At 48.5% G+C, this 23911-nt stretch overlaps 1 protein-coding gene across 1 annotated transcript in view; it reads right to left on the bottom strand.

Moving 5' to 3' along the window:
- The window catches only part of SKAP1 (src kinase associated phosphoprotein 1), a 269723-nt gene that overhangs the window by 28603 nt on the left and 217209 nt on the right, over positions 1 to 23911 (bottom strand). Inside the window, exons 5-9 of the mRNA XM_062175070.1 lie at positions 21688 to 21765; positions 20714 to 20797; positions 15221 to 15345; positions 12516 to 12579; positions 10121 to 10360 (exon numbers count right to left, since the gene is read on the bottom strand). Of these exons, the coding sequence (XP_062031054.1) occupies positions 10121 to 10360; positions 12516 to 12579; positions 15221 to 15345; positions 20714 to 20797; positions 21688 to 21765 (591 nt within the window). The remainder of the gene's footprint in view (positions 1 to 10120; positions 10361 to 12515; positions 12580 to 15220; positions 15346 to 20713; positions 20798 to 21687; positions 21766 to 23911) is intronic.

Consider the following 23911-nt stretch of genomic DNA (forward strand, 5'->3'; position numbering starts at 1 on the left):
CCCTACAGAGAAGGGACCTAGGAAAGGGGCCTTCTGAGCGGATGAGGGAAGAGAAGAAAGGCACAAGGAAAGGAGTTGAGGGCAGGGATGGGAAGAGCTGGGGCCAGAGGGAGCAGGGAGGCAAGGAGGGAGCAACTCCTAGGCTGCAGAGTTTTACAGCCTCAGGACAAATCAGCGAGCGTCTCCATCAGCCCTGATCTGGCCCTGCTGACGGGACAGACGTCCTGGGGTGGCCATGGCAAGGCAGAGCCTTCCTTCACTGACAACGACACACGAAGGCCCTTGGTCCACTTAGGGAGGCTTTGGAGGGGTGTCTGACCTCGCAAAGGATGGGCTTGCTAACAGCCTGAAGCATGGTTAACAGTGTGGGATGAATAAGATGCAATTTGGTATTCAACAGACCTGTTACATATTCATCTCCAAATGTGCCCGGAATCCAAGCGGCCCATCAGAAGTCAGCCTCACCAGGCAGTTCTATCCCTCACCCCAGGTTCACTTTTCAGATCTGACACATTTCCATTCCCTTCCCAACTCCCAATCTCCCGGCCCCTCGGAGAGGAGACATCGCCATCATTTCCATCCTCAATCCTCTGATCTCTTAGAGATGAGGCAATTCTATTTCCACTGAACTGATTTAAGAAATACTGATAGGGAAAAATAAATATCTGGTTTGGCTCCCTACCCTCTCTGGGATGAAGCGCAGTGGCTCTCGGGACATTAGTGAAAGTGAATAGATGGCTGCATTCTAAAGTCAAGGTATTTCCTTCTCTGGTCACTTTATTTGGGGATTTGGGGACCATACACCAGGACTCTAATTAGTCAATCAAGAACTGGCTTTAGGCTTGTCGGGAGATAGAGATAGAGAAGGAGATAGAGAGAGAGAGGGAGAGTGTTTTCTCCAGTTAGAAGCCTGAAAGCCCTGCCCGGTGCCGGCGCATTTACAAAGCTCTCGTACCTCCTTTTCGCCAGGTGCCACTCTCGTCATCTTCTGGGCCATGCTCTTCATCTAAGGGCATAAAGGAGCAGTGTTAGCAATCAGTGGTCCACAGCCTCACGTTGTTTATATAGAGGACCTGCAGGGGTCTTCTTTCTCTGAGCTCATCATACTCGGTTTTTAAGGAGAGTTTAATTACCATGTTCTCTCTCTTTTTTAAAGATTTGTTTATTTATTTGAGAGTCAGAGTTACAGAGGGAGAGAACTTCCATCCGCTGGCTCACGCTGTAGATGGCGGCAATGGCTCAGGCTGGCTGCAGCCAGGAGCTTCATCCAGGTATCCCGTGTGGGTGTCAGGAAAGCAAACACGTGGCCTCTCCTCTACTGCCTTTCCCAGGCCATTGGCAGGGAGCTGGGTGGGAAGTGGAGCAGTCGGAACACGAACCGGTGCCCATATGGGATACTGGTGTCACAGGCGGTGGCTTTACCTGCTACACCATGGCACCGGCCCCATCATGTTCTTTTTAAAAAAGTTATCTCTCACCTTCAAATGGCCCTCGCCTGCTGCCCTTGCCTGCACTCACCAACATTTTGAAGTGTTTCCCATGGGCAAGGCGCTGCGCCAGAACCTGGGGACGCACGGGGGACAGGGCTGTTGGGTCCCTGTCCTCGTGGAGCCTCCTGCTCGCTGGAGGTGCCTGTCACTGGACGCCTGGTCCTTTCCCTTGGACCCTATTTCTCCTTCCTTCTGGAATTCTCTTTATAGCTTGTTATCTCTAAGCACACATTCTCTCTGGTTTTAGGCACTCCAGGGTTAGGCTGCTGGGGTGTCTCTGTATCGAAGTGGGTGTCAAAGCCTGTGTGATCAATTAGTCCTTAATGTGTCCGTCTTTGGTCAGCTGTATTGAAGGCTGGTCATGTACAGAATTTTATGTTCTTAGTACTTGGGGTGTGTCGTTATCTTTTTACTGTTTTTTTATTCAGCCTGCCTTGTTCATTAGAGTATAAGCTCCCGAGGGCAGTTGGAATGGCCTTTTAATTAATTGCTGTACCTTCACAATGGGTTCTAAGTCAATGCTAGTGTCTAACTCCAGTCAAGTGTTTATATGGTCAAAGTCACAACATGATTGGCCCACGTTTCTTACTCTCATTAACTTACTTCATCTCAGGCTTGATACTACCTGACAAAATGGGAATTGGGCCTTTATAAAGAAAGCATGTGTACCGAAATCATAGTTAGCTATTTTATACATTGGGCAACACAAGCAAAAATACACTTGCTGCTCTTGTCATCCCCACTTCCTTCGTCTCATACATACATGTACACACATACACACACACATACACACGTACATGCATATGTACAATGGATGGGATTGAACAAGCCATGTTTTGAGGGTTGAGTACTCGGTTTCTCCTGGCTGTACTTTCTGGGTCTCAGGGCACTTTCTGGTTTTACTTCTCCCTAGCTATGCCACTAAATGGAACTTTGTAAGGTGTGGAGACCCAGTATGTCAGAGGACGGGAAGCAAAGATCAAGCTCATAAGTTAGGAGAAACAACACAAAAATATATTAAGATACCACCAAACATCAAAGAAGTAATTCGTTTTACATAAAAATAATACTGTTCTTTGCAAAAATAAGAATTAAGGGAGTGGTATTCTGGGGAATCAGTCTTCAGCTAAACTGTGTGTGTGTGTGTGTGCATATGTGTGAGTTACATATATTGATCCTGCGAGACGCTCTTTGACTCAATTATTTTCTCCGTGTATGATCAGGGAGCCGAGAACTTCCTACTTGAACACCTGTAGGGAACCCCCTCAACCCCACCATGAGTAATAAAGACGTGTGATAACAGAAGAGTGAAATCACATATAGGAGCTAGATCACGCCAGATCACGCTGAAACAAATCCCACGAAGCATCACTCTTGGCACTTGTGCCCTCCTCCCCTCCTTCCTCCATTGTGAAGCTTTCCCTTGTTGACGTGGGCTGATCTTACAAGACTGAAAACCTTAGAACAAGAGTTGGTGCCTCCTCGGTTTTGGAGCCACCAACAATCTGGACAGAGAGCAGCGCTTTTGCTGACATCAAACTCCTTGATCACAAAGCCCAATAATTCGCTGTGTGCAGGCACTTGTGCAGAGGGGGCTATTCTACCTCTGCTGGCTGCGCGCAGCTGTCTCTTCCTCCCAATTCTAATCAATGTAAATTGGGTCAGATCTCCACTGTGAATTACAAATTGGATCCGAAGTTGGAGGGTCACTGTGCCTGCTACTCCACCTCCCTTCCACCACCATTAGATGGGAAGCTACACCAAAGATCTTTTCTAAATAAATCAGACTTTATTGTAAAACTCGGCCACTGACGAGACATAACCTCATTAGCATTGATTTTAAAATAAATTATTGAAAGTGGCTTGCCTGCTCTTTGCATTTGTAAAAAAGCAGAATGTAAATGTATTTGCAATGATAAAAATGAAAGCTAAAACTTGATTCCTTTCAGGCAACTGCACTTAATCTAGTCATGCTACAAAAATGGAAGAAAGAGAAATCTGTTCTATGCAGTTCAATTCCAGACCAGATTCTCTGATTTCCACTGCGCCTTTGGAGTCACCTAGACAGAAAGAAAGACACTGGCCACAGAGCTTATAGATCATTCACCGCCATTCCTGAGCTCCATAGTGATGGATGGCGATGGGGGAGCTCCGCTCCCCACATCTGTTCTACCTAACGTTGTCCTTCCTGGGTGGCTGAGAGTGGAATCAAGAAGGCTGGCTATTGATGGGCCGGGTGCTGTGCCTCAGGGGCCTTGGGGAGACGGCGTGTGGGGCACTGTCACCCGGTGAAGGAAAACGCCTCCTGCAGCTGGCTGGGTGATGCACACCTTCCCAGCGGCAGAGGGCACGGTGCACACAGAGGGGCGTCCAATTTATTTCAGGTCCTTCCGTGAAACCAAACTGGTACCTTTCAAACTCCAAAGTCAAGACAACGGATGACATGGCAACAGAAAGAAGTCTTTCATGCTCACAAAAGGGGGTGGATTAGGAGCTAAATTTATCATTTTTATGAATCTGTAGCAGGAAGCTTTCATTTTAAGAGAGTATTTTGAAAAACATTTTTTAGGTTAAAGAGCTTGTTGAACTTCATAAGAATGTTATTAGGCATTTTGGCATTACATCAACAGAAATACATCTTCATTTAAGACAGAATTAAAATTTATGTGCTAGCTCAACTTTAAGCAGTAATATATTGTAATGGTCCTTGCTCCTAACGGGGCATATGGGACCCCCATCCTTACATAGGCTTTAAACAAATTAACCTCCAAAGATTACTGCCCACTTATTACATTAAATGCTCTAGTTGACTCCCAAATATCTCATCTCAATTGGGAAAGCCATTGCAGAAGAGTCTGTGAGCTGTGCGAACATGCGAGGGAGCCACCAGGTACCACAAGCGCGCAACAGTATCCAGAGAGTTGGCTGCAGTCAACATTCTTGGCACAGCATCAGGGACACTAATGAGAGGCTGAGAGGAAGAGGACACTGAATTCTCCTCAGAGGGACAGCGAGGAGCCAACTTCTCACGGCTCCTGGCTCCGGCCTGAAGTGCCGCCCTGACACCCTCCACCCTCAGCCAGACCAGAAACATGACCAGACGCGGAAGAGAGGACATCGCTTCCCCCCAGCACAGCCAAGGGCCACAAGCTTACATGACGCCGGCTCTATCGATGTGCAACCAGATGTCAAGGTGTGCTGCTGACAGAAGCCGGCAGAAACAGACGCAAAGTGCACGGGGAACATGTACAGAAGTAGGAACCAACTGTCCTGTGGCATGGGGATAAACCTGCGGTTTCTACAGCACCTCCTCGGACAACATGCAAACCACATGCAAGATGCAAGGACACACTTATTCTCTGCCTTGCGTTAGGCCATCTCAGCTGTTACCTTAAAATATTTGCCACCAATCTTTGTGACATGGCCTTGCAAGATACTAAACCAATTTGTGTTAACTGCAACACTTGGAATGCACTGGATTTAATTTCAGAAATAGTAACCAAGCACTTACTAAAGGGGGAGAAAGACCTGTCTCTAAATCACTGTGGTTTGGGGCTAAAGCAAAGCTCAACTCTAGTTGAGAATCTGAGTGTCACTGACGAGATACATTTAGCAGAATCTGTAGTATATTGTAAGGTTGAGGTTGGGGGGGGTTGTGTTTTTTTTTCCTTATGTTTATTCATTTTTATCTATTTGAAAGAGCATCAGAAATGGAGGGAGGGAGGGAAGGAGGGAGAGAAAAATCTTCAATCAGCTGGCTCACTCCCCAAATGTCATTCCTGGCAACAGCCAGGGATGACCCAGGCCAAATCCAGGTGCCAGGAACTCCATCTGGTCTTCCATGTGGGTGCCGGGAACCTATGTACTTGGGCTATCATCTGCTGCTTTCCTAGGTACGTTAGCAGGAAGCTGGATCAGAAGTGTGGAGTAGCCAGGACTTCAACCAGGAACTCCAATATGGGATACGGGTGTCCCAAGGAGAGGCTCAGCCTGCACGATTCCAGTGTTGGTGCTGGCCATGCAGCGCCATGCAGCTGGGACTCAGTGAGCACAGGGCTGCCAGGGAAGAGGCCAGGAGGCTTGGAGGAGGCTGGATGATGGCCCTGACTCATCCTTGGTGTTCTTTCTGAAATGAACTTGGCATTTTTGGTCTCTTCTTTTCTCTCTTACTATCACCATTTCCCTTTCCTGTAGGGGGAAAAGCAGTTCCACAGAATGAGTCAAATGTTTGCATTTGACTCAGATTTTGCGAAGCCAGTTACATGCTTTCTCGTACAGCAGTCTGGGTTCTGGGTCTGGGACAGCCTGGCGTGGTGACGGGAGCTGTTACAAGGCCCCAGTTATGGTTCTCCAAGGGTCTCAGGTGCCTTACTGATTCCAGCCTTGAGGTCCCAGGCTGAGAGAACCCTGAGACAAGCTGTCCTTCTATGGAACCTTGAATCATGGAACCAGGCCTGTGCTGGCCTGAAGAATAACTTCAGGGAGGTGAGAGGGGCCCGGAGAAGCCTCCCATTTGCTACACGTTGCTTCGGCACTGTTTGTGGTGCTTTCCTGCAGTCTCACCTCTTGCAGAGGAGATCCTAAACGTCAAGGGCCCCCATACACGGGACACGGATGTTCAGAAACCCCACTGGATACCAACTCTGAGACCACGCGATCCACGACTAGCATTTTTGTGGTCTGGCTGGAAACCTTGAGTGCTCTGGTTTTCCCTCCTGGGCAGAAAGCACTAGCCACAGAGCAAATGCTAATTATCCCATGATTAATGCGATATACTGTGTTTAATTTGATGGCCCATACATTATTTTCATTAGGAAAATTTTTTTTTTATTGACGTGGTGTATGTTCCATACACTTCTCTCTGTACTGTGAAGCCCATCTAAATTAAACTCCGGAGGGGATATCTACTGACTTCACGTTCCCCATGGAGTGAGGGCTTATGGAGGCCCCAACTCAAAGAGGAAGACGGGAAGAACTGTCAATGCCAAATGTCCTCTACAACGCACATTTACCTGTTACAGTGAGACAATGTCAGAGGCCCAAGTCACTGCACTATTGATGAGGATGCAATGTCAGCACAAGCCAGCGTTGCTATCGGCTGTCCCTCCGCACAGCACCTGGCCTCGCAGTAAAAACGAGCCTGAGCAGAAGGTGCGCTCCACGTTCCATCTGCTCGGGATTCTCAATTTTTTTTTTTTTTTTTTTCTGACAGGCAGAGTAGACAGTGAGAGAGAGAGAGACAGAGAGACAGAGAGAAAGGTCTTCCTTCCATTGGTTCACCCCTCAATGGCCACTGCAGCCAGCACGCTGCGCCTATCTGAAGCCAGGAGCCAGGTGCTTTTCCTGGTCTCCCATGTGGGTGCAGGGCCCAAGCACTTGGGCCATCCTCCACTGCACTCCCGGGCCATAGCAGAGAGCTGGCCTGGAAGAGGAGCAACCGGGACAGAATCCGGTGCCCCAACCGGGACTAGAACCTAGTGTGCCGGCGCCGCAAGGCAGAGGATTAGCCTAGTGAGCCGCGGCGCTGGCCGGGATTCTCAATTTCACCTGCTTCATACACATAGCTGGAAGTGTCCAGCTGGATTGTCTCAGGTCTGCTTGGTGAGGGCGGGGACCCAGCCACCCCCCAGCTCTTCATGGAGGTAATGCTTCCCATGTAACCCAGCGCATTAACAACAGCCCTTATCTCCTGAGTGCTTGCTATGTGCCAGGGCTCTGAGTTAAGTGCCTTCTATGCATCAGGTCTGGACTCTCCACTGCATCCTTCCACCATCGCCATTATTCTTTTCCCCATTTACAGGCAGGATAATTAGAGAGGGCAAGTAACTGGCTTAGGGCCTCACAGCTGGCAGAACAGATTCGTCCTGACTTAGAGCCAGTACTTGTACCCGCATGCTGTGTCTCGCACACAGCTCAAGTACTTGCTGCTCAAGTATGTGGTCGTGGGGACTGGTGGCAGAGGGGAAGCAAAGTTTGGCGCCCTCAAATTCCCTCCCAGCTCCTCCATGCATGGTGGTGCGGCATACGCAAAACTCAAAAAGCAGTCTCAGAGGGAGCAAGCTGAGTAGAGCGGACAGGAGGCTGGGTGGTGGAAGCTGGAGGCTGAGTTTCCATATCAGAATTAAATGCCAACGTGTCCCGCCTCCAGCATTGTGACGGATGCAAGTTCTTGGGAGAGAACCTGTTGGCTGAACCCAGCGTTGTCCTTTGAAAACCTATGGGCAAGTTACCTAACAAGCAGAAAGAGATCCTGGCTCTGCTGCTGGGTGGCTTTTCTTAGTCCCAAGGGACAGCTGCTGTGGCCACAGCATAGGTGGCTTCTTTGAGAAGGCAGATCCGTCTCCATGCCCTTGGGTTCACCCTAGCATATAAGCTGTTGGGAAATTTGAAGGAATGCCCTAATATTCTGGGTTGTGTTACCATGGCCAAGGTTAGGAGTTATGGAGGCGAGAGAAAGAGGGTCCTTAAGAAGCCAATCAGCATTCATCACCCCCACCTAGCACACAGCAATGGTGCCAAACTCATCTTCTTTTCTGTGGCCTCTTGCCCTTTCCTTCCGTTGTGCTGTGTCTCTGAGCATCAGCCGTGACTCCTTTGAGAACCAAACATGGTCCATAAAAGGCCCCTTCTGGGTGCCCCAGAGGGCTCAGTGGCCGTTTCTCCACAGCTGTAGCCCGAAGTGGAATGTCACCGGGATATTTCCCCAAGCCTGGGCAGGAGTGAGCAGAACGCAAGCTCGCTAGGAAGATGCTGGCCAGGTTGGGGCGTGCATCTCCTTTTCGGGAGTGTTGTGAGTTAGATCCATTTCTGCACCCTGCTGTTGCAATGGAGCAGACTGTGAAAGGGAAGATTCTCAGAGGAGCTGTGTTTTAATGTAGCAATTTGATTCAATTTTCCACTCTATAAAATTACCCATCACTGCTCGTTGCTTTCTAACAGACACCTTCACTCTTAATTTAACAATCCTATCGAATTCTGCCAGGGAAATTGGAAAAATTTATCACCTGTGAAATTTTATTTTCCTTTGGTTGTATCTGTTTTTGTAAAACTTCATTAACGACGATGACTTGCTGAGGAAATTATCATTTTTTTTTTTTAACTTCAGACACAAGAAATGGTTCGACCTCAACCAAGATATCATTTGCATAATAAAACACAACAAAAAGGCTGGGGAAGTCGGGACTGGCAGAATCCGGAAGGAAGCGCTAGGAGAAGATGCACCCGCCCCTGGTCGTCCCCAGCAGGAAAGGGATGTGTGTGGCCACAGCCCTGCTCCTTGGCTCAGGAACCAATGACGTGGCTTTCCCCCAGGAAGGAGCAATGCAGAACGCAGCACCGAGAGAGCCTCAGTGCACGTTACTCGCTGAGGCTAAAAGCTGAGGATGCTTTTAGCAAGCAGCCCTGTCTTCAGGGGCCTGAGTACTGGGTTCACCTTAGTTTCTGGGAGCGTCTGGGACGGAGGCTTACATTGCCATAAATTTAGGCTTAATTTGCATTTTGTAGCAGAGCACAGAAGTCCTGGCAAATTTCCACGGGAGCGATCTTTCTGCACGGACCACAAAGTCCAGCACTCCTGTGGTCTAACTCCCTCACCATGACAAGGTGCAAGCGTCAGTTTTCCCAGTTTGACCCCCACTGCGCTCTGCACCCATCACAGCTGCTGGTATCCCACTGGCGGGGGTGACGAGGAGCCTGGATGACTGTGCGTTTTCTTGAGGTGACGGCGATCATGCCTTTGGAAACAAGGAAATGCAGAGAGCAGACCACTGTGGCAGGCTGAGGAAGGATGCTAGGCTCATTTTTAAGAGATGAGGTTTTTTGGGGCCGGTGCTATGGTGTAGCAGGTAAAGCTACCGCTTGCAGTGCTGGCATCCCATATGGGTGCTGGTTCGAGTCTTGGCTGCTCCGATTCCGATCCAGCTCTCTGCTATGGCCTGGGAAAGCAGTAGAAGATGGCCCAAGTCCTTGGGCCCCGGCACCTGCGTGGGAGACCAGTAAGAAGCTCCTGGATCCTGGCTTCAGATTGGTACAGCTCCAACCATTGTGGCCAATTGGGGAGTGAACCAGTGGATGGAAGACCTCTCTCTCTTTCTGCCTTTCCTTCTCTCTCTGTGTCACTCTGACTTTCAAATAAATAAATAAATCTTTTTTAAAAAAGAGATGTGGTTTTGATGTGCGGTATGTCTGAACTAAGTGGTGATGAATTGTCGGGTTTTCCGGCACTGGAAAGGTGAGCCACCACCGTGTACTGCAGACTTTGACATCCTGGATTGGGAGGCGACTCTGTAGTATTCTCACAATTACACAGGAAAAAAGTGGAAACTAGAGTTTTAGAACCAATGAAATAAACCAATGGAAACCAACCCAAGTATTCATGGCTCTTTAACCTGTTGATGCATGCAATAAGTTATTCCATACGCACAGATGAAAGACACACCCTGATCAAATTCGCCTGGCTCCCAGAGGCAGGCACAGCCTCTATCCCAGGAGTGGAAAATTCCCCCGCATTCTCTTCTGCAGAGGATGAAGGTGAGACCTGGCTTCCTTTGGCGTTTTCAAAGTTCTAGTCTTCCACCAGGTCAAGAGTTTCTGAAACTAGTGCAAGACAACTAGAAGACGAAGTTTCTCACCTGGTAAGACCTCATAAATGTCGTCTTCTTTCTCCTCTGCAGGTTCATGGATCCCCATGCCCCCCGGCAAGACAGTGGGCCTGCACTGGGGACCAGGATTTGGGGAGTCAAAACCATCAATGTCATCATACATCTCTTCCTCTTCTGCTTCCTCTTCCTCGTCCCCCTTCTCTTCCTCCTCCTCCACCTCCTCCTCCTCTTCCTCCTCCTCTTCGCATGGAATGGTTAAGGAGCTCAGATCTGCAAGGGCAAAGATGAGAATGTAACCACCAGCGAGAAAAAGAAAAGAATAGGGCAGAGAAGGAAAGAGGGGGGAGGAGGAGGCGCGGAAGGAGGGATGAGAATAAAACTTGTCACAGGGAAATGAAACGCTAGGTTAAGTGCTGTTATTTCTAATGTGGGCCTTGGTGGCAGGAAATCTACAGAAAAGGCCAGGCTCGCACTGCATCAGGTTTAAACCATCAACATAAATCCTTCCCTGCAATAAAACTTGATCAGGACGAAGCGGCTCTGGAAAGCATGGGTGTGTGCATAAGAACAGGAGGCGAAGGGAAGAAAGCAGCGCAGAGGAGAGGAGGAAAATGCCAGCGTGCCACACGCTGCTCATCAAGCAGAAAACTGGGCGGGGGAGGGATGGGCCTCGTCCTCCGGGCGCCAGCAGCAGGGGGCACCCAGGGGGCTCCCCAGGGGAACTGAGCTGCGGGAAGCTGGTCTCCCCTCTGATCTTACTGCAGGATTGCAGACAAGTTTGGAGAAAGGGAGAGGGGAAAAACATGGGTCAAAGTGGAAGAGAGAAAAAAAAAATGGGGAATGGAAGAGTAAAACAGACAGTAAGACCAGACCCCAGGGGGCGGCTGAGCGATGCAGTTACTAGGTCCTTCTGCAACCACGGTCAGGCTGCCCTTCAAGTTGGCTGCAGTCAAGGGGAGCGGCAGGGCGGGGCGGGGCGGGGTGCCGCTGTTTTATTTTGCTGGGGGTCTGGGAGGGTTCCTTCTCTGCCATGGGATACAGAGTGCTCTGAGAAACTCCGTGGAGCGGCCTCTGCAGGATGGGTGTGTACAGCCAGTGTCCTCCAGGGGAGGACAGGATGCAGAGAGAGCGGACGTTCATTTCCAAACCCACTCAAACTGTTCGGCTTGATTAGGCTTTTAATAAAGATTCTGTGATGATTTTCATCTGAATTCCGGTGCCACCTCATATGAGGAAAGGATCAAAGACGCATTTGTGGCTTCAGCCATATGTTATTATTTTGTTTGTTTTAAAATAAAATGGAATGAATAATTTCTTCAATGTGGGATTCTGAAAGTACCACAGGGTACAGCTCAATAAAGCTGTTTCGAGTTTTATGGAGGTTTACACACTTAGGGGTATATTACACGCATAAATCCACGGCACCTAGATGAGAGTGTACCCTGTAGCCTCGCCATCAATGCTCATGTTTGCCTAGCTGCAGTCTATTATACGGGACGCTGTTGGTAGATGCAATAGTTTTGTTTTTGCGAGAGCAAAGGCATAACTGAGCAAAATAGGCAATTCTTGTAATTAAAGCTCTGGTGCTTTTTTCTTCTTATCCACCATAAAATCCTATAGCAGAGTAACAAACTGAGATGAAAAAGCTTGGGGTTGTTGGTGGGTGTGCTCCTCGCCAGGTCTTGAGCCAAGGGTAACGCTGGTGTTTCTACCTTTCTGTCGAGGCAGGGGCCTGCCACGGAGGCTGTGAGCACCCTCTGATGCCGGGGGTGTGGGGGTGTGGGGGATTGGAGGTGCCTCACTCAAGGCCAGCTCCTTCCACCTGCCATTCCGCCCCCAGAGGAGGCTTCCTGGGCCACGGTCGTGGCGGCGCCTGCAGGCTGGCCAGCAGAGGGTACTCTAAGAGCAGTCATGTAGCATCCTTAGTCAGGGCTCATCCCATCCCAGAGCAAGAAGCCTTTTATTGTGGCTTAGGAAACAGTGATTACTTTTTAAAGTCTAATGTGCCAAAGGCCACCTAGATCAGTTTAGGTTTCTACTTCCTACTAAGACTAAAACAAGAAGGTTTTGGACCTCAATTGCATTGGAAAACTTTGAGTTAGATATCATAGATTTCCTTTCCGGAATTTAAGGGCTTAAAAGATCCTGAGCTGGGCTGGTTTTCAGATCCCCTTTTCTAGTGATTGTGGATATTATAGGCTGGCCTGCAGGCAGGTGGAGGAGCAGTAACACCTGAAGCCAGCTCCACGTTGACGTCTTCACCTTACAGAATGGTACTGTTTGTTGTCACCAAGTGGGGCGTGTGGTAGGGGGAGGCCAGAAAGGGCAGAGAAGCCACATCTGAACGCCTAGAGATATTTACGCAATGTGACAGCAGTGGCAAATGGACTCAAATATCGAGTCTTTCTGCGACGATGATGCTTACCCTTCAGCAAGAAGCTTATTTGGTCCACCCAGTCTCTGGCCTCGGCTGGACTGGTAGCTGTAAACTAGAGAAAAATGAGTGCATTAGTTTGTCACCTTCACTAGCGTTTCCAGGAATCCGGAGAGGGAGGTTCCAGGAAAGGCACCTGCCAGTTTCAGAGTCAAGTTTAAAGCTTGGAACTCTGCTTAATATTTTAGGAGAGACCACGGGTCTCACTCCAGGTGGCTTTTTTCTCCCAGCAATCTTGCATACCCAGAAATGACGGCCGTCTGAGCCCGTTCACATCCATGTACCTTCACTCATTTGGTTGTCCAGTCCATCATCAGATGTGTATTTGAGAAAAGTTCACAGGGAAAACAAAAAGCTGAGCCACGTTCACGGGCATGGCAGTGCCACAGGGGACGCGCCTGATGGCAGGTGGGTGCTGAGAGGGGAAGGGAGCGCTCCCTCCGTCCGCCTGCAGCAGGTCGGGGAGGCTTGCTGAGGGAACATTGCTAGCTTGGAACTTACAGAAGAGCTGGTAGAAACTGACTGGCGGAGGGAGCTGCCGTGTAGGAGAAAACCACAGGCAGGAGAAGCCGCGTGATGAGAGCCTCTGGCACGGGGGAGGTGGCAGAGGGGCTTGGCAGGAGGACAGCCCCAGGTGCAGCTGGAGCACTGAGGGCCACAGAGAGTGGGATCCAAGCGCCTGGGGCAACAGGACGGCCACCCCGATCCCAGCAAAGGGAATGGGTGGTTCTTTGTTGTTCGCAGGAGGCACTGGGGTAGAGAGCTGTGGAGACAGAGGACTGACCAGACCACTTCAACCAGTCCTCTGGGTGAGCTGTGGGGACTTAGCCATTGTGATGGCTGCAGGAATAAATAAGAAGGGACCAAATAAGAAAAAAAAAAAAAAAAAAAAAGGGCCGGCGCCACGGCTCACTAGGCTAATCCTCTGCCTGCAGTGCCGGCACTCCGGGTTCTAGTCCCAGCTGGGGCGCCAGATTCTGTCCCGGTCGCTCCTCTTCCACTTCAGCTCTCTGCTGTGGCCCGGGAGTGCAGTGGAGGATGGCCCAAGTGCGTGGGCCCTGCACCCGCATGGGAGACCAGGAGGAAGCACCTGGCTCCTGCCTTCGGATCGGTGCAGCGCCGGCTGTGGTGGCCATTTGGGGAGTGAACCAACAGAAGGAAGACCTTTCTCTCTGTCTCTCTCTCACTGTTTAACTCTGCCTGTCAAAAAAATAAATAAATAAAATAAGAAGGGAAATATTTGAAGGATACTGTTGAGGAAGAACCCACAGACCGTGCTAATGACTTGGATTCAGTGGGCCAGAGAAAAGAAAAAGCAAGTCAACTACACCTTGACTCACGCAACACACCATCTAGCAGCGAGCCCCCGTCAGTTTTCACTGTAAATGAATCAGCTTGAAAGACCTATCCCTGAAAAACACTTTAATGATCTGGCCACTAGGTCAGGGTCAAGGGTCAAGATACACACTATATAAGAAGCCTAGATTTTTGCATAATACTTACTTAACAGATATTGCCATTTTTAGTCTCTTAAAAGCACATTACTTAAGCAACAAAAAAATTCATATGAACTTTTTTCTGGATATATAGTACTACCAGAATTTAATAATAAAGTTAACTTAGAAACATACTCAGTGCATACATCTGTATTATATAGATTTTAAAAATTTTTTTAGGAAAGTCTTAGTTCAAATTTTTAAAAATTTGAAAAAGAGTCCCAATTTTATCAAAATAAGATCTAGGTAATTTTTATCAAAATAAGAGTTAAGAAATACAAAAAGATGAATGGTAAAAAAAATTTTAAAAGTCACTACTCAAGTGGTTAATCTTAGGATGCTTTTTCTCTATTATGTAAGTTGGCTAAAGTTTTTCTGTTGTTTCAGTGAAACTATGACAAAATAAAAATTATCAAAAGCAGGAAACAAAATACACGAACATAAAAAACACTGCGTGAAAATCACTATATACCTACCATCAGATTTTTTTGTTTTAATTAATTTCATAATAGGTAGTAAATGCATGAGGCAAACCTTCAAAATACAAGTGCACTTCAAAAAGTTTGTGGAAATGGAATTAAAAGAGAAATGCATTTTGGTGCAAGTGTTTTTGAAATCCACGCGTGGTGCTTTCACAGTATACATTTCCGTGAATCGTCTCCGACTCCTTGGATGTAGGAATGAGCACAGTGAGGCGCAAGTCTTGCCCTGACTATTTCTCCAGTCCCTCAGTAAGCACGGTGACCTCGACCTTGGAAATTCTTCTGGAGATGCGCAGTACAGTTCAAGAAGGTTGTTTCAGACAGCAAGATGGACATAAGAAAGGAAATTATCTTCATTCTACATTTTAGATTTTCCCTTTTCTGGTTTTCACGGACAGGAATGAAGACCATCAGTTGAAAAAAAAAAAAAAAGAGAATGGGAATGAAAGCCAAGGATCCAGGCTGTAAGGAAAGGACCGTGTGTACTGCAGTAGACTGGACTCTCACTGGAAGGGGAGGGAAGAGGCGGCAGAAGCCAAAGCGGGGATGCGACACAGCAAGGGGGACATGTCCACACAAAGAGGGTCTGGCGAGGAAGCCCAGGTAACACAGCAAGGGGGAAGCCAGCTCCCGTGCAACAGGGGATGATGCATCCGCTACCCGGGGGGTGGGTGGGGTGGGGAGGTGGGGGTGGGGGGGTGGGGATGCGCCTACCTACCTCATAGCTGCGCCTGTCCTGGGAGGTCAGTTCAAAGCAGGATTCCTTCTTGGAGTCTCTTCGCAGGTGGGGGGCCATCCGCACACTGTAGCCCTTAATGAGGAAGGTCCCTTTGGGCTGTTTGCCTGCAAGACAAGAAAGCTCCCTGGATCCCTAGAGACCGAGGCCTGGGGAACGCACCTGCGCTGGAATGTCACGTTACCTCCCTGAGGAGCCACAACAGCCCGGGCAAGGTTATTAGGGAAGCTCAAGAAGAGGCAGATATCACTGCCAAGCTAGGGAAATGCAGCGCGAAAGGTCCAACAGAGACAGGGAATTTATTAGAATGTTAAGAGATCTATAATAACAGAGAGAAGGAATTATTACAGCCGGGACAGTGTGGCTGTGAACCTGAGGCTCTTGACGGCTATTAAAGAGCGGATGCATTATTATCAGGCCAGCAGAGCTCACATCTGAGGGAGGGGACAGCAGCACTGGGGGGTGGGATAGGGTCCTGGCATCTCCTCTCATGCCCTTTGCTGTATTTGGGTTAAATCTCTCTCCCCTGCCTCCTGCTGCTCAGGTGAGCATTTTGTGCAAGAGGATATAAATATTTATTTATTTATTTATTTGAAATGCAGAGTTACAGAGAGGCAGAGGCAGAGGCAGAGGCAGAGAGAGAGAGAGAGAGAGAGAGAGAGAGAGAGAGAGAGAAAGAGAGAGGTCTTGCATCCACTGGTTCACTCTCCAAATGGCCACAATGGCCGGAGATGGGACAATCCGAAGCCAGGAGCCAGGAGATTCTTCCAGGTCTCCTGTGTGGGTGCAGGGGCCCAAGGACTTGGGTCGTCTTCTACTGCTTTCCCAGGTGCAATAGCAGGGAGCTGGATTGGAAGTGAAGCAGCTAGGACTCTAACCAGCATCCATATGCGATGCTGGCACTGCAGATGGCAGCTTTGCCTGCTACGCCACAACGCCAGCCCCAGGAAGAATAATTAAAACTCTGTGTTTTCTCCTTCTACCCAGAGGTCCTCCTGGGACATGGCAGAGTGCTCTTGAGTATCCCCAAATGATGAGGAAGGAGATGAAAAGAGGAGGACCCTTGGTGCCGGTGCTGTGGCATAGTGGGTAAAGCCACCACCTGCAGTGCCAGCATCCCATACTGGTGATGGTTCGAGTTCCGGCTGCTCCACTTCCAATCCAGCTCTCTGCTATGGCCTGGGAAAGCAGCTGAAAATGGCCCAAGTGCTTGAGTCCCTGTACCTGCATGGGAGACCCAGAAGAAGCTCCTGGCTCTTGGCTTCGGGTTGGCACAGCTCCGGCTGTTTAGGCCATCTAGGAAGTAAACCAGCGGAGGGAAGACCTCTCTCTCTCTTTCTCTCTCTGCCTCTCTGTAACTCTGCCTTTCAAATAAAAATAAGTAAAAAAAATAGAAAAGAGGAGGATTTTAAGGAAAGGAAAGGCTACTCTGTGTTACTCTTTTTTTTATAAAAGACTTATTTTCATTTATTTGAAAGGCACTGCCACAGTCATGGAGAGGAAGAGGGAGAGGGAGAGGGAGAGGGAGAGGGAGAGGGAGAGGGAGAGGAAGGGGGGAGAGGGAGAGGGAGAGGGAGCAAGAGAGAGCCAGAGAGCACGAGCTCTGTTGGTTTACTATCCAAATGGCTGCAATGGCTGCAGCTGGGCTGGTCCAAAGCCAGGAGCCAGGAGCTTCGTCTGGGTCTCCCATGTGGGCACAGGGGCCCAAACACTGGGTCATCTTCTGCTTCCCTCCCAAGCGCATCAGCAGGGGAGCTGGATCAGAAGCAGAGCAGCCAGGACTTGAACCAGCACCCATATGGGATGCTGGCATTGTAGGCAGAGACTTAACATTCTATGCCCCAGCACTGGCCCTGTGTCACTCCCTTTTTAAAAAAATAAAATACTGGGGCCGGTGCTGTGGTGTAGTGGGTAAAACCGCCGTCTTCAGCCTTGGCATCCCATATGGCGCCGATTCGAGTTCTGGCTGCTCCACTTCCAATCCAGCTCTCTGTTATGGCCTGGGAAATCAGTAGAAGATGGCCCATGTCCTTGGGCCCTGGCACTCCCATGGGAGGCCTGGAAGAAGCTCCTGGCTCCTGGCTTTGGATCAGCCTAGCCCTGGCCATTGTGCTTCTGCCTCTCTGTAACTCTGTCTTTCAAATCAATCAGTCAATCAATCTTTGAAAACAGAACAAAAAATAAGAAACAGGAAAAGAGGAGGTGGCTCTCCAAGGTTTTGTGTCCTTTTTTAAATTAATTATTTATTTATTTAGACAGGCAGAGTGGACAGTCAGAGAGAGACAGAGAAAAAGGTCTTCCTTTACCATTGGTTCACCCTCCAATGGCCGCCGCGGCTGGCACACCGCACTGATCTGAAGCCAGGAGCCAGGTGCTTCTCCTGGTCTCCCATGGGGTGCAGGGCCCAAGCACCTGGGCCAATCCTCCCCTGCACTCCCGGGCCACAGCAGAGAGCTGGACTGGAAGAGGAGCAACCGGGACGGGATCCGGCGCCCCAACCGGGACTAGAACCTGGTGTGCTGGTGCTGCAGGCAGAGGATTAGCCTATTGAGCCAGGGCGCTGGCCAGTTTTGTGTCCTTTTTGCACAGTTCAGGCAGGAAGCACTGAGGAGTGGAACTGCAGCGTCTGGGTGAAGCTCTTGCCCTGTGTCACGTGGAATGCACCTGCTTAATTAACATGGGCTTTCTGATGCTGCTGATGAGATGGATGGAAGTGGGGCAACAACACTGCAAAAACGCTGTACTTCCCTAGTTGAGCTAAAGAAATACACAGACTCTTGCTAAGAAAGTGTCCTGGGCACAAGAAGTAGTAACCGGCAAGAAGGGAGCCCCACTCGGGTGCTTTTTCACACCGGAATCTGTTTTCGTAAAGTATCTCTCCTGTTCTAGCCGGCCACTAAAATGTTTTGTTGTTTCTTTGGTCATTGGATTTTATGTCACCCTGATGGCAAAATGGTCAATAAAAGTCTCTCCCCCTCCTCTCTCACTGTGAGCGTGAAGAATTCTGAATGAACAGGCCAGAGACCTGGTCTTAGTTCCAGAATTGCCATCCATTTATTTAAATGCATAGGAAGTGATGAACTTTTTTTTTTTTTTTAAATCCTGACTCAATGTCATATTAAATGGACGGTTTAACGTAAGAAAACACCACCTGGCTGGCGTCTACTGTGAAAATCCAGAGGAGGAATTGTGGTTGCTGTACTTGAGGGTGGGCTGAAGCCAGGAAGGACACAGGGGCTTGTTGCTCTGTTTTTAAACTATGCTGTTATCACTTCCAAATGAGCCTCCACACTTTTTTTTTTTTAAAGATTTATTTGAAAGGCATAGTTACAGGAATAAAGGGACAGAATGAGAGGGATAGAGATAGAGACACACAGAGAGAAAGATAGAGATAGAGATAGACAGACAGACAGATAGATATCTTCCATCTGCTGTTTCACTCCCCAGATGTCTGCAACAGCTAAGGCTGGGTCAGGCTGAAGTCAAGAGCTTCACTTGGGTCTCCCATGTGGGTGGCAGGGACCTAAGCGCTTGGGCCATCCTCCGATGTTTTCCCAAGCTCATTAGCAGAGAGTTGGATTGAAAATGGAGCAGCCAGGACTCGAACCAGTGCCCATGTGAGATGTGGGTGTCATGGATGTTGGCTTAACCCACTGTGCCATCACACCAGCCCCAAGGCTCCACACTTCACCCACAAAATGGGAATGATTCTGAGGCACCCAGCACGATGAATGGAAGATGAGGATCTGAAGATCAGCAAAATCTGCTGTAGGAAGAGAGGCACGGCCAGGCACCTGCCACAGAGCCCCAGGGAAAATCTTTTTTTTTTTTTAAAGATTTATTTTATTTATTTGAAAGACAGAGTTACAGAGAGAGGTAGAGACAGAGAGAGGTGTCTTCCATCCACTGGTTCACTCCCCAGATGGCTGCAATGGCTGGAGCTATGCCGATCCAAAGCCAGGAGCCAGGAGCTTCTTCTGGGTCTCCCACACAGGTGCAGGGGCCCAAGGACTTGGGCCATCTTCTACTGCTTTCCCCAGGGTAAATCTTAAGGATTCCAAGTCCCTCAGAAAAGCTACAGCTCTTTCTGCTACCTTAGTACCAGAGGGGCAGGAGTCCGAAGGCCACTGGGTGGGTATCTGGTTATTCCCTCGTCTGGCTACCTGGGCATCTGGAGAGCGATACATTTGGGAAAAGAGGAGAAACAGATCATGGTTGGAAGGAAAAAGAAAGATGTGCTCTGTATCCGTATCTCCGGTCTCTGTGCAAAGGCGGCAGAGAACAAGGAAGGCCACACAAGCGTGGAGGCTTTATTCGTGGCATCGCTGTCTTCCTAGAATCACCTCCGGGGCAGTCTGGTGCTGCAGGAGGGTATCCCCCGTTTGAAAGACTGCATTCATTTACAGTAGCAGTTTTTAGCTTGCACTTATTTGTGGTTGCCTCCCGTTATGCTTGTATCTTCTATTCCTTCTCATGAGTGACATGGCTGTGCTGAACGTGGAGGGAGCGCATCTCGGGTGAGCTCGTGAGCGTTGTGCTTGATGCAGTCAGTGGTGGCTCATGAACAGGCAGAGCCAGCACTTCACGGTCACTGCTGTCTGCCTGAGGGGTGTCTCTTGGGCTCAGCAAGTCCTTGGTCTCAACACTGGGTGGCTGTCGGGATGTCCACTGGACTACACCTCAGTAGTGAGTAGGCTAAAGTTGGGAGCGTGTGCTTAGGGAGTCTGAACTCCGGGGTTCTATCTATGGGTCATTGTTAAGCTGTTTAAGTCTTTCTCAGAATGAAAGTTCTCAACAATTTAGCTGTGCTACTCATACCTATATACAGTTCAAAGTTCTGCTTAAAAAACAAAAGAATGGGACCAGCGTTGTGGTGCAACAGGTTAAGCTGCTGTCTACGATGTCGGAATCCCATATGGGCGCCAGTTCTAGTCCCAGCTGCTCAGCTTCTGGTCCAGCTCCCTACTAATGTGCCTGGGAGAGCAGCAGATGACCCACGTGCTTGAGCCCCTGCACCCATGTGGGAGAACCGGATGAAACTCCTAGCCCCTGGCTTCAGCCTGGCCCAGCCCTGCCCATTGCAGCCAACTGAGGAGTGAACCAGTGGATCGAAGATTCTCTGTCTCTCCCTCTCCCCCTGTAATTCTTTCAAATAAATAAATACACCTTAAAAAAACAAAACAAAAGAAGGCCAAAGTGTCTCACTTTGACAAGATTGTGTTATTGGTCATAGGAAAGAGAGCTCTTTGATAGGCTGACCACCCCTTCATAGTGACTAAAGGTGACATAATTTCAGTTGGCCTCTGCTTTTGGTGGTGGGCAAGGCATTCTTTACTCAGGCCCGTTTCTCTCCTGAGCACGTCCCTGTTGTGGGTGTTCCTTAAGGACTGCTACCTTGAGATCCAAGTGCTTGAGAATTTACGAAGTGCTTGCATCCGGGAGTGAGAAGCTGCTGGGCAGATGAAGAACACTTACTTTTCTCATTAGCATAGTAGTAGAAGAGGCCTCTGCTAACAACGCACCAGCGCTTCTGCCACTCCGAGCCGAAGAAACTATGATCTAAACAGAAGGAGGGGACATAAATTTAGGTAACTACAATTGCTGAAGAGTCTGTGAAATCTGACACACACGGTCCAGCGTGTTATTGTTTCATTCCCCAGGTTAATGGACTGTAAACCCCTCCCTCTCACTCCCACAGGTTACCCGGTGTTGGCTCAGAATACACAGCACTCGCCCTGTTGAAGGTCTAAGTTCTAAGCAGGGTTGCCTGCTCTGTGGCTGCGTAGCTGTCTTTTGTTTTGCCTTCCCTTGTGTCTTTCATGTCCTAATCTCATCCTGTACTTCTTAAAACTCTCCATGGTATCTCTACATGTTGTCTTTGACAAACCAAAATGATGCTCCTGGTCATGGCCATGAGAAAAACTTGTTTTTTTTTTTTTTGTGTGTGTGTGTGTGTGCTAAGTTAATTTGCCTGCTGAGCTTAACCCTGGGACCCCAACCCTAGTAGCAACTGCTCTCATTTCATGAAAAAGGTCAAGAGTTGGGCTTGTGTGAAATTTGCAAGTCTGTGTGATATATAAATACCCTCCTAGCAGAAGTCTCACTCCTTCTGGGAGCACACGAAGAAATGACAACAAGGGTATCATCCATCCATTCGCTCAACAAGTTTTATCAAGCACCTGTCATGTACCAGACACTGGGGATACAGCAGTGCCCAAGGCAGAACCCATCCCTACCCTGACAAAGCTCACAGTCTGCTGAAAATTTGGGCCATCTCTCTTGAGCTGTCACATAAACACCAGACCTCTCTCCTGGCCTTGCCCTGCTTTTACCTTACATGTGCCTAGCACAGTCCTGGGCACTCAGAAGGCCCTGATATCTCGGCCCTCTTCTTCCCAGCTTCCCTTCCTTTGCTGCAGTGTCCTGAGGCCTGCAAGTCTGATCCATACCTTTGCTTTTCTTTTCCAAGTATCCTTGCTTGATGATGTTATCAAGCTCTTGGGCTCCTCTCACCACGTCTTCCACTCCTAAAAGAAGCAACAGCAAAACGGTTTGTGGAAACCTGGTGATATTTTCCTTTATTTAGGTGACTTTAGATAATCCACAGTAACGATGCGGTGCGGAGGGCCAACTGCTGAACCGCAGAGCAAAACAAGACAATTTCTACATGATTGGGAAGCAACAGTTAATTTTCTTTCTTCCTAATGATATCTAATGCTAAAATTGCTTACAATGATCCAAATATACATTAGTTTGTGGCAAGGGCGAGGTAGCCTAAATATGTACTGATTGGCAGGAAAAGGACTCCAGGGAATGGAGACTTTGCTGTGGATATAAGCTCCAAATTGGAAAACCCACATTGAGATAATCACAAGTCAAATGAATAGCTACCAGCACAGACAAGCTTTAATGAGTGATAGACTCCACTATAAATGCAGTCACCTCAGCGGGAGCAATAAACACACACTCTTTTTTTTTTTTTTTTTTAAACAAAAAGAAAGCCACCTTTGTGAAAATAGATTTTGTTAAGTTTGCACAAAGAAGGGTTATCCAAGCTGAGCTTGGCATAACAGCCACATCCTGATTTCCTGAGCACGGAACAGAGTCTTAGGGTAGTAGGGGCCTTAACAAAGACAAGACCCTGGAACTGATGTCAACCTTTTAAGTGTATGCTGCTAACATTCTTGACGTTTAATAAGCCTTGTTAGATACAAATGTATTGGGAAGTCAAGATCCTAATTCAGCTTCTCCCACTGGGGTTTAGGCTTGCTCTAGAGAAGAGGGGGGCGAAGGACAGAGACAAAGAGAAGGGAGCCTACTCTTCAAACATCAAGTACAAAACAACACAAAACTCTCTAGGGAACACAAATACATTTTAACTAGGAAACATGAAGAGTAGGCTAATCCCAAACCCAGATTTCTGTTGGTTGCCTTAAAACATTTACAAAGCAAACCAAATACAAAACAAAATAAGGCACAATCACATAGACATCAATAGGACCATCTATATAGTATCTTAAGACTTTGGGGTGAAAGAATTTTCTTTTTTTCAATTGAGCAATCAATTGCTTTTTGAACTTCTACAATACCTAATATTTATTCAATGGTGTCAATGAGTTGGCTCTTTGCTCAGCGCTCTACCTTTTTTGTTTAAAAATAATATTTTAGAACAATTTAAAATGTAAGTAATGGGCTGGCATTGTGGTATAATGGGTTGAGCCGCTGCCTGCAATGCTGGCATCCCATATGGTTGCTGGTTTGAATCCCAGTGGCTCTACTTTCAATCCAGCTCCCTGCTAATGTGCCTTGGAAGGCAGCGGAGGATGGCCCAAGTGCTTGGGCCCCTGCCACCCACATGGGAGACCCGGATGAAGCTCCTGGCTCCTGCCTTTGGCTTGGTCCAGCCCCAGCTGTTATGGCCATTTGGAGAGTGAAGTAGCAGATGGAAGCGCGCGCTCTCTCTCTCTCTATCTCTCCCTCTTTCTCTGTAACTCTGCCTTTCAAACAAAATAAATCTTAAAAAAAAAACAACAGGCCGACACCACAGCTCAATAGGCTAATCCTCCGCCTGCGGTGCCAGCACACCGGGTTCTAGTCCTGGTCGCTCCTCTTCCCGTCCAGCTCTCTGCTATGGCCCGGAAGTGCAGTGGAGGATGGCCCAAGTCCTTGGGCCCTGCACCCCCGTGGGAGACCAGGAGAAGCACCTGGCTCCTGGCTTCAGATCAGCGCCGTGCGCTGGCCGCAGCACGCTGGCCAGAGCGGCCATTGAGGGGTGAACCAACGGAAAAGGAAGACCTTTCTCTTTGTCTCTCTCTCTCACTGTCCACTCTGCCTGTAAAAAAAAAAAAAAACAAAAAAACAAAAAAACAAAAAAACAAAAAAACCACCTTAAACACTATACAAGTAAAAGACCTTTTGCTTCCCAGTTAATTGTTCCAAGCTTAGTTTTTAAAATGTGGCTCAGAAGAGCCTCTCTTGCTGTTCTGTGTGTTTGTGTGTCTGACGTTTATCCACTTAGTCCTTACTATCAGCTGCCTTGTTCAGGGACCATTTCCATTGGTGTGTTTTACAGGTGGCGAACTACGTGGCTGCCATCAATCCTCCCAGATGCGTCTCAGGGTGCACGCATGACATGAACAGCAGCAAAGGAAAGTTCATTTGTCTGGGATTCTT

The sequence above is a fragment of the Lepus europaeus genome, chromosome 18, assembly GCF_033115175.1.
Source record: "Lepus europaeus isolate LE1 chromosome 18, mLepTim1.pri, whole genome shotgun sequence".
NCBI lineage: Eukaryota > Metazoa > Chordata > Mammalia > Lagomorpha > Leporidae > Lepus > Lepus europaeus.